General features: G+C 45.4%; 1 protein-coding gene across 1 annotated transcript in view; it reads right to left on the reverse strand.

The window, feature by feature from the left end:
• Nucleotides 1-14717, reverse strand: part of LOC138528207 (pepsin A-like) — a 195076-nt gene that overhangs the window by 78509 nt on the left and 101850 nt on the right. The window contains exon 6 of the mRNA XM_069639664.1: nt 2862-2978. Coding sequence (XP_069495765.1) covers nt 2862-2978 — 117 coding nt within the window. The remainder of the gene's footprint in view (nt 1-2861; nt 2979-14717) is intronic.

Raw genomic sequence — 14717 nt, forward strand, 5'->3', positions numbered from 1 at the left:
CCAGTGTGTCTAACCATTACACAGTCAAACAATCAAAGCACACTGTGGGAAATGTGTAAACATGAATCACTTCCTTCTTTAATAGTTGTCTTCAATTCTCACAAAGGGCCAGAATGCAATAAGCACAAAGAAATGCAACTTAATTAGTTTCACCACCCTCATTGCCTCAGCGAAAATAGAGCAGTCCACCTACACGTCGCTAGGTGGCAGCAGAGGCCACTTCATGCAGCTGGGTACGGCTCTGGCATGGACAATCCTCGGTTGGATGCCAAGGAACCCTTTCTGGAAAGAGTAGTGGTGACTGCTGCAAGGACAGCTGACATGCAGCTGCTGTAGTCTGTCGTGCAACACGCAATTATTGCTCAATATTTTCGGCAACCACACTGGGGCGTACAATGTAAATTAATGTTATATTATAAATAACATCACCAACCTATCTCTTAAAGAAAATGTACACATAAACATGCTAAAGAGTCGAATATTAATGTCATTTCTCTGTGAATCTCCAGGTCTCTCTCTATTTCTCTCTCTCTATCCGTCTCCCTCTCTCTCTCTCCATATCTTTCACTAGACTAAAGAGAGAGTGTGATGGTGTAGAAGCCCTGACTTTCTTGATTTGTATAAATTAATAAAAATGATGTGGGTAATTACATCTTAGAAAATATACCCGTTTTCAGTAAGCTCCATGCCAAAAGCATATCATGCACCCGTGCCCAGCTGTCAGTTTTCCGATCTGCAGACCCAGCTCTCCAGTGGCACAGGGCAGGATCAGGGGTCACCTGTGCCCTGCTGGCAGTGGCACAGGGCAGGATCAGGGGTCACCTGTGCCCTGCTGGATCCGTTTCCTGATCTGCAGACCCTGCTCTCGAGTGGCACAGGGCAGGCTCAGGGGTCACCTGTGCCCTGCTGGCAGGAGTCACCTGTGCCCTGCTGGATCAGTTTCCCGATCTGCAGACCCTGCTCTACAGTGGCACAGGGCAGGATCAGGGGTCACCTGTGCCCTGCTGGCAGTGGCACAGGGCAGGATCAGGGGTCACCTGTGCCCTGCTGGATCAGTTTCCTGATCTGCAGACCCAGCTCTCCAGTGGCACAGGGCAGGATGAGGGGTCACCTGGGCCCTGCTGGATCAGTTTCCTGATCTGCAGACCCTGCTCTCCAGCGGCACAGGGCAGGACCAGGGGTCACCTGGGCCCTGCTGGATCAGTTTCCTGATCTGCAGACCCTGCTCTCCAGCGGCACAGGGCAGGATCAGGGGTCACCTGGGCCCTGCTGGATCAGTTTCCTGATCTGCAGACCCTGCTCTCCAGCGGCACAGGGCAGGATCAGGGGTCACCTGGGCCCTGCTGGATCAGTTTCCTGATCTGCAGACCCTGCTCTCCAGCGGCACAGGGCAGGATCAGGGGTCACCTGGGCCCTGCTGGATCAGTTTCCTGATCTGCAGACCCTGCTCTCCAGTGGCACAGGGCAGGATCACAGTTCAGAGGTGCCCTGTTTGACAGCTGCTGCAATAGCCAAATTACTGCAGTGCAGAGGTTGCATGTCATTTTCCATTTCTGCTGTGGATTATATATGATTACGATAAACTCCTCACGTGGTGGCAGGGTAATCCAGAAAATACAAACCATACCTTGAGAGGTATGGTGCTGGAGGGTTTCTATAATTCCTAAGAGCCAGATCTGATATACAGCATAGAGGTGTTAACAGTGTGAGCCCAGGCCAGCCGCGGAAGGGTTGTGTGTATTCTAGTCAGATAGCATGCCTCTGCCTGCCAGCGAGACAAGAGAGTGAAAGGCTACGACACTATAATACCCAACCATCCCTGGTGTCCCCATCATCCCGCTCCATTAGAACCACTCAAACAATGATGCAAGGCTTGGTCTGATGCTGTCGAACCACCACCAAAGGATGAGTACACTTTTAGAAAGGCCCAGCACCCGGGTCCAATTGTTTGGACCCTAGATACGAGCTTGATTGAATGATTGAGAAGTTATATTGCATATATCCTTGCGGAACCCAGCAGAAGCCTGCATCTAGGCGCAATTGTGCACAATTGTGCACATTTCTCACCAAGAGGTATCTCCGTTTGGACATTGTGGTATTTTATTGGCGTTTTCCTTTGTGATGAATATTCAAAGTGTTGCGTCGTCACATTCTGCATTTCCCTCTATTCCTTTCCGGGGGGGAGGAGGGGTTTGATAGTGTTTTTAATAGTTTGTTCTACAGTGTTGTGTTAAATTAAAGTGTATACATTTTAATAGAAACGTGATTGGATAGTCCTTTATTGTGTACTCTTGTGCTGTTGCTGTTTCACATTCACACCCCTCTTAAAGGTATGGTGTGCCCAGGACCCACAATACCACAAGCCCCGGGAGGTACCGCTCTTATCTGCACCTGCTTCGCCTTAATGCTTGGGATGCCTCTTGTTTTGTAGAAGTGTGAGGGTTCCATGGGTGGATTAGCCACGACTCACCTTTACCTTTGTACTCCTGCAGGGCAGAAGTCATTTCATCCCAAAGAGAGAGCGAGGTAGAGTGAGAGAGAGGACAGAAAAAAGAGAGAACGAGAACGAGAGAGATGGAGAGAGAGGGAGAGAGAGATAGAGAGAGAGGAGAGAGAGTGTGTAAAAGGGGGGAAAGAGAGACTGACAGACAGACAAACTGAGTTCACCCTTCCTATTCATGAGTTCCTAGATGATTCTACTTCAAACATAATAGTCATAGATTTCAGGGCTAAACTGCAAAGCCAGGAACTAGTATTCAAACAAACATATGTAGAAAAGATATAAAGCAAAGGTCCAATGCAAATAAATACAACTAAAAAAAAAAACACCAGAAGAACTAGGTCAGTTATGCGGTACTTACCTTTCTAGGGGTATTTGCCAGTGTCCTGTAGAAGCGACTGGGACCCAGCTGAGGTTTCCAGAGTACTTGGTCGTGTCGTACCCCCCAAATGTCACAGCACTTTCATTGGAAGCATTGCTAGGTGGGAGAAAGTGAGAGCATTACTCAATCAGTCTGCAGTGGAAGCTCACTGCCACAACATCAGCTTCTCCAAACACATAGCATTGCAGACTGGGTAGCTGTGGACTATGGGCCTGTGTTCTCCTCATGCGATCCGGGTGCCATCGCAACGTCAATGAGATGTAACCAGTTATACGTGATGCCACTTGGAACGCCGAGGTGGAACACATCCCCAGAGTTCATAGCTACCCCGCTGTAGTTTTTAATGTTGACTGGCACCACATGCGTTTTGCGCCCCCATTTTCTGCCCCATGAACCACTATATCAGTGGGTGGATAACGGTGGCAGAAGGGGACTATGTACAACATGACAACATCTCCATCCCAACGCAAAACACTAAAGCAAATACCACTGCCCACACCTCCTGAATTTACTTTCTTGTCCCTCCCTCAATGCTAACTTTTTTGGCTTTTATGACTGGCATGAGGGCATTACCTGGCCATAAGATGGCAAAATCTGGAAAGTGGCTCAGTATCTAGGAAAATGATGGCAGCAGCTGTCAAATACCATACAACATGTAAATCTGTTGCCTATGCCTATGACGTTTAAACAGGACTTCAACTCAAGGAACAGTTGTGAGGACACACCTACTGCATATAAATTAAGTTTGTGACAGCACACTTGGTTAAGACATTTTCATTACATGAGTAGCAAATTTACAGCTTCAATTAGGACATTTGCCGTCATGACGGGTTTGGTGTTGAGGGAAGAAATGGCTGTAGAAGAGCAGCAAGACAGCAGTAATGGATTCACAATCACTTTACCACTAGTGTCCTGCACTGCTGAGTTCTGACTAAAGAGCGGCAAGACTGCAGTAATGGATTCACAATCACTTTATCACTAGAGCAGCAAGACAGCAGTAATGGATTCACAATCACTTTATCACTAGTTTCCTGCACTGCTGAGTTCTGACTAAAGAGCAGCAAGACAGCGGTAATGGAGTCACAATCACTTTATCCATAGTTTCCTGCACTGCTGAGTTCTGACTAAAGAGCAGCAAGACAGCAGTAATGGAGTCACAGTCACTTTATCACTAGTTTCCTGCACTGCTGAGTTCTGACTAAAGAGCAGCAAGACAGCAGTAATGGAGTCACAATCACTTTATCCATAGTTTCCTGCACTGCTGAGTTCTGACTAAAGAGCAGCAAGACAGCAGTAATGGATTCACAATCACTTTATCACTAGTGTCCTGCACTGCTGAGTTCTGACTAAAGAGCAGCAAGGCAGCAGTAATGGATTCACAATCACTTTATCACTAGAGCAGCAAGACAGCAGTAATGGATTCACAATCACTTTATCACTAGTTTCCTGCACTGCCGAGTTCTGACTAAAGAGCAGCAAGACAGCAGTAATGGAGTCACAGTCACTTTATCACTAGTGTCCCGCACTGCTGAGTTCTGACTAAAGAGCAGCAAGACCGCAGTAAAGGATTCACAGTCACTTTTTCACTAGTGTCCTGCACTGCTGAGTTCTGACTAAAGAGCAGCAAGACAGCAGTAAAGGATTCACAATCACTTTATCACTAGAGCAGCAAGACAGCAGTAATGGATTCACAATCACTTCATCACTAGAGCAGCAAGACAGCAGTAATGGAGTCACAATCACTTTATCACTAGTTTCCTGCACTGCCGAGTTCTGACTAAAGAGCAGCAAGACAGCAGTAATGGATTCACAATCACCTTATCACTAGAGCAGCAAGACAGCAGTAATGGAGTCACAGTCACTTTATCACTAGTTTCCTGCACTGCTGAGTTCTGACTAAAGAGCAGCAAGACAGCAGTAATGGAGTCACAATCACTTTATCCATAGTTTCCTGCACTGCTGAGTTCTGACTAAAGAGCAGCAAGACAGCAGTAATGGATTCACAATCACTTTATCACTAGTGTCCTGCACTGCTGAGTTCTGACTAAAGAGCAGCAAGACAGCAGTAATGGATTCACAATCACTTTACACTAGAGCAGCAAGACAGCAGTAATGGATTCACAATCACGTTATCACTAGTTTCCTGCACTGCCGAGTTCTGACTAAAGAGCAGCAAGACAGCAGTAATGGAGTCACAGTCACTTAATCACTAGTTTCCTGCACTGCTGAGTTCTGACTAAAGAGCAGCAAGACCGCAGTAATGGATTCACAGTCACTTTTTCACTAGTGTCCGGCACTGCTGAGTTCTGACTAAAGAGCAGCAAGACAGCAGTAATGGATTCACAATCACTTTATCACTAGAGCAGCAAGACAGCAGTAATGGATTCACAATCACTTCATCACTAGAGCATCAAGACAGCAGTAATGGAGTCACAATCACTTTATCACTAGTTTCCTGCACTGCCGAGTTCTGACTAAAGAGCAGCAAGACAGCAGTAATGGATTCACAATCACTTTATCACTAGAGCAGCAACACAGCAGTAATGGAGTCACAATCACTTCTGCTGAGTTCTGACTAAAGAGCAGCAAGACAGCAGTAATGGATTCACAATCACTTTATCACTAGTTTCCTGCACTGCTGAGTTCTGACTAAAGAGCAGCAAGACAGCAGTAATGGAGTCACACTCACTTTATCACTAGTTTCCTGGACTGCTGAGTTCTGACTAAAGAGCAGCAAGACAGTAGTAATGGGGTCACAATCACTTTATCACTAGTTTCCTGCACTGCTGAGTTCTGACTAAAGAGCAGCAAGACAGCAGGAATGGATTCACAATCACTTTATCACTAGTTTCCTGCACTGCCGAGTTCTGACTAAAGAGCAGCAAGACAGCAGTAATGGTGTCACAATCACTTTATCACTAGTTTCCTGCACTGCCGAGTTCTGACTAAAGAGCAGCAAGACAGCAGGAATGGATTCACAATCACATTATCACTAGTTTCCTGCACTGCTGAGTTCTGACTAAAGAGCAGCAAGACAGCAGGAAAGGTTTCACAATCACTTTATCACTAGAGCAGCAAGACAGCAGTAATGGAGTCACAGTCACTTTATCACTAGTTTCCTGCACTGCTGAGTTCTGACTAAAGAGCAGCAAGACAGCAGTAATGGAGTCACAATCACTTTATCACTAGTTTCCTGCACTGCCGAGTTCTGACTAAAGAGCAGCAAGACAGCAGTAATGGAGTCACAGTCACTTTATCACTAGTTTCCTGCACTGCCGAGTTCTGACTAAAGAGCAGCAAGACAGCAGGAATGGATTCACAGTCACTTTATCACTAGTTTCCTGCACTGCCGAGTTCTGACTAAAGAGCAGCAAGACAGAAGTAATGGAGTCACAGTCACTTTATCACTAGTTTTCTGCACTGCCGAGTTCTGACTAAAGAGCAGCAAGACAGCAGTAATGGAGTCACAGTCACGTTATCACTCGTTTCCTGCACTGCCGAGTTCTGACTAAAGAGCAGCAAGACAGCAGTAATGGAGTCACAGTCACTTTATTACTAGTTTCCTGCACTGCCGAGTTCTGACTAAAGAGCAGCAAGACAGCAGTTATGGAGTCACAGTCACTTTATCACTAGTTTCCTGCACTGCCGAGTTCTGACTAAAGAGCAGCAAGACAGCAGTAATGGATTCACAATCACTTTATCACTAGTTTCCTGCACTGCCGAGTTCTGACTAAAGAGCAGCAAGACAGCAGTAATGGAGTCACAGTCACTTTATCACTAGTTTCCTGCACTGCCGAGTTCTGACTAAAGAGCAGCAAGAGAGCAGTAATGGATTCACAATCACTTTATCACTAGAGCAGCAAGACAGCAGTAATGGAGTCACAGTCACTTTATCACTAGTTTCCTGCACTGCTGAGTTCTGACTAAAGAGCAGCAAGACAGCAGTAATGGAGTCACAGTCACTTTATCACTAGTTTCCTCCACTGCCGAGTTCTGACTAAAGAGCAGCAAGACAGCAGTAATGGAGTCACAGTCACTTTATCACTAGTTTCCTGCACTGCCGAGTTCTGACTAAAGAGCAGCAAGACAGCAGGAATGGATTCACAATCAATTTATCACTAGTTTCCTGCACTGCCGAGTTCTGACTAAAGAGCAGCAAGACAGCGGTAATGGAGTCACAATCACTTTATCACTAGTTTCCTGCACTGCCGAGTTCTGACTAAAGTGCAGCAAGACCGCAGTAATGGAGTCACAGTCACTTTATCACTAGTTTCCTGCACTGCCGAGTTCTGACTAAAGAGCAGCAAGACAGCAGTAATGGAGTCACAGTCACTTTATCACTAGTTTACTGCACTGCCGAGTTCTGACTAAAGAGCAGCAAGACAGCAGGAATGGATTCATAATCACTTTATCACTAGTTTCCTGCACTGCCGAGTTCTGACTAAAGAGCAGCAAGACAGCAGTAATGGAGTCACAGTCACTTTATCACTAGTTTCCTGCACTGCCGAATTCTGACTAAAGAGAAGCAAGACAGCAGTAATGGAGTCACAGTCACTTTATCACTAGTTTCCTGCACTGCCGAGTTCTGACTAAAGAGCAGCAAGACAGCAGTAATGGAGTCACAGTCACTTTATCACTAGTTTCCTGCACTGCCGAGTTCTGACTAAAGAGCAGCAAGACAGCAGTAATGGATTCACAGTCACTTTATCACTAGAGCAGCAAGACAGCAGTAATGGAGTCACAGTCACTTTATCACTAGGTTCCTGCACTGCTGAGTTCTGACTAAAGAGCAGCAAGACAGCAGTAATGGAGTCACAGTCACTTTATCACTAGTTTCCTGCACTGCCGAGTTCTGACTAAAGAGCAGCAAGACAGCAGTAATGGAGTCACAGTCACTTTATCACTAGTTTCCTGCACTGCCGAGTTCTGACTAAAGAGCAGCAAGACAGCAGTAATAGAGTCACAGTCACTTTATCACTAGTTTCCTGCACTGCCGAGTTCTGACTAAAGAGCAGCAAGACAGCAGTAATGGAGTCACAGTCACTTTATCACTAGTTTCCTGCACTGCCGAGTTCAGACTAAAGAGCAGCAAGACAGCAGTAATGGATTCACAATTACTTTATCACTAGAGCAGCAAGACAGCAGTAATGGAGTCACAGTCACTTTATCACTAGTTTCCTGCACTGCTGAGTTCTGACTAAAGAGCAGCAAGACAGCAGTAATGGATTCACAATCACTTCATCACTAGAGCAGCAAGACAGCAGTAATGGAGTCACAGTCACTTTATCACTAGTTTCCTGCACTGCTGAGTTCTGACTAAAGAGCAGCAAGACAGCAGGAATGGATTCACAATCACTTTATCACTAGTTTCCTGCACTGCCGAGTTCTGACTAAAGAGCAGCAAGACAGCAGTAATGGTGTCACAATCAATTTATCACTAGTTCCCTGCACTGCTGAGTTCTGACTAAAGAGCAGCAAGACAGCAGGAATGGATTCACAATCACTTTATCACTAGTTTCCTGTACTGCTGAGTTCTGACTAAAGAGCAGCAAGACAGCAGGAAAGGATTCACAATCACTTTATCACTAGAGCAGCAAGACAGCAGTAATGGAGTCACAGTCACTTTATCACTAGTTTCCTGCACTGCTGAGTTCTGACTAAAGAGCAGCAAGACAGCAGTAATGGAGTCACAATCACTTTATCACTAGTTTCCTGCACTGCCGAGTTCTGACTAAAGAGCAGCAAGACAGCAGTAATGGAGTCACAGTCACTTTATCACTAGTTTCCTGCACTGCCGAGTTCTGACTAAAGAGCAGCAAGACAGCAGGAATGGATTCACAGTCACTTTATCACTAGTTTCCTGCACTGCCGAGTTCTGACTAAAGAGCAGCAAGACAGCAGTAATGGAGTCACAGTCACGTTATCACTAGTTTCCTGCACTGCCGAGTTCTGACTAAAGAGCAGGAAGACAGCAGTAATGGAGTCACAGTCACTTTATTACTAGTTTCCTGCACTGCCGAGTTCTGACTAAAGAGCAGCAAGACAGCAGTTTTGGAGTCACAGTCACTTTATCACTAGTTTCCTGCACTGCCGAGTTCTGACTAAAGAGCAGCAAGACAGCAGTAATGGATTCACAATCACTTTATCACTAGTTTCCTGCACTGCCGAGTTCTGACTAAAGAGCAGCAAGACAGCAGTAATGGAGTCACAGTCACTTTATCACTAGTTTCCTGCACTGCCGAGTTCTGACTAAAGAGCAGCAAGACAGCAGTAATGGATTCACAATCACTTTATCACTAGAGCAGCAAGACAGCAGTAATGGAGTCACAGTCACTTTATCACTAGTTTCCTGCACTGCTGAGTTCTGACTAAAGAGCAGCAAGACAGCAGTAATGGAGTCACAGACACTTTATCACTAGTTTCCTCCACTGCCGAGTTCTAACTAAAGAGCAGCAAGACAGCAGTAATGGAGTCACAGTCACGTTATCACTAGTTTCCTGCACTGCCGAGTTCTGACTAAAGAGCAGCAAGACAGCAGGAATGGATTCACAATCACTTTATCACTAGTTTCCTGCACTGCCGAGTTCTGACTAAAGAGCAGCAAGACAGCAGTAATGGAGTCACAATCACTTTATCACTAGTTTCCTGCACTGCCGAGTTCTGACAAAAGTGCAGCAAGACAGCAGTAATGGAGTCACAGTCACTTTATCACTAGTTTCCTGCACTGCCGAGTTCTGACTAAAGAGCAGCAAGACAGCAGTAATGGAGTCACAGTCACTTTATCACTAGTTTACTGCACTGCCGAGTTCTGACTAAAGAGCAGCAAGACAGCAGGAATGGATTCATAATCACTTTATCACTAGTTTCCTGCACTGCCGAGTTCTGACTAAAGAGCAGCAAGACAGCAGTAATGGAGTCACAGTCACTTTATCACTAGTTTCCTGCACTGCCGAATTCTGACTAAAGAGCAGCAAGACAGCAGTAATGGAGTCACAGTCACTTTATCACTAGTTTCCTGCACTGCCGAGTTCTGACTAAAGAGCAGCAAGTCAGCAGTAATGGAGTCACAGTCACTTTATCACTAGTTTCCTGCACTGCCGAGTTCTGACTAAAGAGCAGCAAGACAGCAGTAATGGATTCAGAGTCACTTTATCACTAGAGCAGCAAGACAGCAGTAATGGAGTCACAGTCACTTTATCACTAGTTTCCTGCACTGCTGAGTTCTGACTAAAGAGCAGCAAGACAGCAGTAATGGAGTCACAGTCACTTTATCACTAGTTTCCTGCACTGCCGAGTTCTGACTAAAGAGCAGCAAGACAGCAGTAATGGAGTCACAGTCACTTTATCACTAGTTTCCTGCAGTGCCGAGTTCTGACTAAAGAGCAGCAAGACAGCAGTAATAGAGTCACAGTCACTTTATCACTAGTTTCCTGCACTGCCGAGTTCTGACTAAAGAGCAGCAAGACAGCAGTAATGGAGTCACAGTCACTTTATCACTAGTTTCCTGCACTGCCGAGTTCAGACTAAAGAGCAGCAAGACAGCAGTAATGGATTCACAATCACTTTATCACTAGAGCAGCAAGACAGCAGTAATGGATTCATAATCACTTTATCACTAGTTTCCTGCACTGCCGAGTTCTGACTAAAGAGCAGCAAGACAGCAGTAATGGAGTCACAGTCACTTTATCACTAGTTTCCTGCACTGCCGAATTCTGACTAAAGAGCAGCAAGACAGCAGTAATGGAGTCACAGTCACTTTATCACTAGTTTCCTGCACTGCCGAGTTCTGACTAAAGAGCAGCAAGACAGCAGTAATGGAGTCACAGTCACTTTATCACTAGTTTCCTGCACTGCCGAGTTCTGACTAAAGAGCAGCAAGACAGCAGTAATGGATTCACAGTCACTTTATCACTAGAGCAGCAAGACAGCAGTAATGGAGTCACAGTCACTTTATCACTAGGTTCCTGCACTGCTGAGTTCTGACTAAAGAGCAGCAAGACAGCAGTAATGGATTCACAATCACTTCATCACTAGAGCAGCAAGACAGCAGTAATGGAGTCACAGTCACTTTATCACTAGTTTCCTGCACTGCCGAGTTCTGACTAAAGAGCAGCAAGACAGCAGGAATGGATTCACAATCACTTTATCACTAGTTTCCTGCACTGCCGAGTTCTGACTAAAGAGCAGCAAGACAGCAGTAATGGAGTCACAATCACTTTATGACTAGTTTCCTGCACTGCCGAGTTCTGACAAAAGTGCAGCAAGACAGCAGTAATGGAGTCACAGTCACTTTATCACTAGTTTCCTGCACTGCCGAGTTCTGACTAAAGAGCAGCAAGACAGCAGTAATGGAGTCACAGTCACTTTATCACTAGTTTACTGCACTGCCGAGTTCTGACTAAAGAGCAGCAAGACAGCAGGAATGGATTCATAATCACTTTATCACTAGTTTCCTGCACTGCTGAGTTCTGACTAAAGAGCAGCAAGACAGCAGTAATGGAGTCACAGTCACTTTATCACTAGTTTCCTGCACTGCCGAGTTCTGACTAAAGAGCAGCAAGACAGCAGTAATGGATTCAGAGTCACTTTATCACTAGAGCAGCAAGACAGCAGTAATGGAGTCACAGTCACTTTATCACTAGTTTCCTGCACTGCTGAGTTCTGACTAAAGAGCAGCAAGACAGCAGTAATGGAGTCACAGTCACTTTATCACTAGTTTCCTGCACTGCCGAGTTCTGACTAAAGAGCAGCAAGACAGCAGGAATGGAGTCACAGTCACTTTATCACTAGTTTCCTGCACTGCCGAGTTCAGACTAAAGAGCAGCAAGACAGCAGTAATGGATTCACAATCACTTTATCACTAGAGCAGCAAGACAGCAGTAATGGAGTCACAGTCACTTTATCACTAGTTTCCTGCACTGCTGAGTTCTGACTAAAGAGCAGCAAGACAGCAGTAATGGATTCACAATCACTTCATCACTAGAGCAGCAAGACAGCAGTAATGGAGTCACAGTCACTTTATCACTAGTTTCCTGCACTGCTGAGTTCTGACTAAAGAGCAGCAAGACAGCAGTAATTGAGTCACAATCACTTTATCACTAGTTTCCTGCACTGCCGAGTTCTGACTAAAGAGCAGCAAGACAGCAGTAATGGAGTCACAATCACTTTATCACTAGTTTCCTGCACTGCCGAGTTCTGACTAAAGAGCAGCAAGCCAGCAGTAATGGATTCACAATCACTTTATCACTAGAGCAGCAAGACAGCAGTAATGGAGTCACAGTCACTTTATCACTAGTTTCCTGCACTGCGGAGTTCTGACTAAAGAGCAGCAAGACAGCAGTAATGGAGTCACAATCACTTTATCACTAGTTTCCTGCACTGCCGAGTTCTGACTAACGAGCAGCAAGACAGCAGTAATAGAGTCACAGTCACTTTATCACTAGTTTCCTGCACTGCCGAGTTCTGACTAAAGAGCAGCAAGACAGCAGTAATGGATTCACAATCACTTTATCACTAGAGCAGCAAGACAGCAGTAATGGAGTCACAGTCACTTTATCACTAGTTTCCTGCACTGCTGAGTTCTGACTAAAGAGCAGCAAGACAGCAGTAATGGATTCACAATCACTTCATCACTAGAGCAGCAAGACAGCAGTAATGGAGTCACAGTCACTTTATCACTAGTTTCCTGCACTGCTGAGTTCTGACTAAAGAGCAGCAAGACAGCAGGAATGGATTCACAATCACTTTATCACTAGTTTCCTGCACTGCCGAGTTCTGACTAAAGAGCAGCAAGACAGCAGTAATGGTGTCACAATCACTTTATCACTAGTTCCTGCACTGCTGAGTTCTGACTAAAGAGCAGCAAGACAGCAGGAATGGATTCATAATCACTTTATCACTAGTTTCCTGCACTGCTGAGTTCTGACTAAAGAGCAGCAAGACAGCAGTAATGGAGTCACAGTCACTTTATCACTAGTTTCCTGCACTGCCGAATTCTGACTAAAGAGCAGCAAGACAGCAGTAATGGAGTCACAGTCACTTTATCACTAGTTTCCTGCACTGCCGAGTTCTGACTAAAGAGCAGCAAGACAGCAGTGATGGAGTCACAGTCACTTTATCACTAGTTTCCTGCACTGCCGAGTTCTGACTAAAGAGCAGCAAGACAGCAGTAATGGATTCAGAGTCACTTTATCACTAGAGCAGCAAGACAGCAGTAATGGAGTCACAGTCACTTTATCACTAGTTTCCTGCACTGCTGTGTTCTGACTAAAGAGCAGCAAGACAGCAGTAATGGAGTCACAGTCACTTTATCACTAGTTTCCTGCACTGCCGAGTTCTGACTAAAGAGCAGAAAGACAGCAGTAATGGAGTCACAGTCACTTTATCACTAGTTTCCTGCACTGCCGAGTTCTGACTAAAGAGCAGCAAGACAGCAGTAATAGAGTCACAGTCACTTTATCACTAGTTTCCTGCACTGCCGAGTTCTGACTAAAGAGCAGCAAGACAGCAGTAATGGAGTCACAGTCACTTTATCACTAGTTTCCTGCACTGCCGAGTTCAGACTAAAGAGCAGCAAGACAGCAGTAATGGATTCACAATCACTTTATCACTAGAGCAGCAAGACAGCAGTAATGGAGTCACAGTCACTTTATCACTAGTTTCCTGCACTGCTGAGTTCTGACTAAAGAGCAGCAAGACAGCAGTAATGGATTCACAATCACTTCATCACTAGAACAGCAAGACAGCAGTAATGGAGTCACAGTCACTTTATCACTAGTTTCCTGCACTGCTGAGTTCTGACTAAAGAGCAGCAAGACAGCAGTAATGGAGTCACAATCACTTTATCACTAGTTTCCTGCACTGCCGAGTTCTGACTAAAGAGCAGCAAGACAGCAGTAATGGAGTCACAATCACTTTATCACTAGTTTCCTGCACTGCCGAGTTCTGACTAAAGAGCAGCAAGACAGCAGTAATGGATTCACAATCACTTTATCACTAGAGCAGCAAGACAGCAGTAATGGAGTCACAGTCACTTTATCACTAGTTTCCTGCACTGCGGAGTTCTGACTAAAGAGCAGCAAGACAGCAGTAATGGAGTCACAATCACTTTATCACTAGTTTCCTGCACTGCCGAGTTCTGACTAACGAGCAGCAAGACAGCAGTAATAGAGTCACAGTCACTTTATCACTACTTTCCTGCACTGCCCAGTTCTGACTAAAGAGCAGCAAGACAGCAGTAATGGAGTCACAGTCACTTTATCACTAGTTTCCTGCACTGCCGAGTTCAGAATAAAGAGCAGCAAGACAGCAGTAATGGATTCACAATCACTTTATCACTAGAGCAGCAAGACAGCAGTAATGGAGTCACAGTCCCTTTATCACTAGTTTCCTGCACTGCTGAGTTCTGACTAAAGAGCAGCAAGACAGCAGTAATGGATTCACAATCACTTCATCACTAGAGCAGCAAGACAGCAGTAATGGAGTCACAGTCACTTTATCACTAGTTTCCTGCACTGCTGAGTTCTGACTAAAGAGCAGCAAGACAGCAGGAATGGATTCACAATCACTTTATCACTAGTTTCCTGCACTGCCGAGTTCTGACTAAAGAGCAGCAAGACAGCAGTAATGGTGTCACAATCACTTTATCACTAGTTCCCTGCACTGCTGAGTTCTGACTAAAGAGCAGCAAGACAGCAGGAATGGATTCACAATCACTTTATCACTAGTTTCCTGCACTGCTGAGTTCTGACTAAAGAGCAGCAAGACAGCAGGAAAGGATTCACAATCACTTCATCACTAGAGCAGCAAGACAGCAGTAATGGAGTCACAGTCACT

Source organism: Ambystoma mexicanum, chromosome 7q (assembly GCF_040938575.1).
Source record: "Ambystoma mexicanum isolate Mex_15411 chromosome 7q, UKY_AmexF1_1, whole genome shotgun sequence".
Taxonomy (NCBI): domain Eukaryota; kingdom Metazoa; phylum Chordata; class Amphibia; order Caudata; family Ambystomatidae; genus Ambystoma; species Ambystoma mexicanum.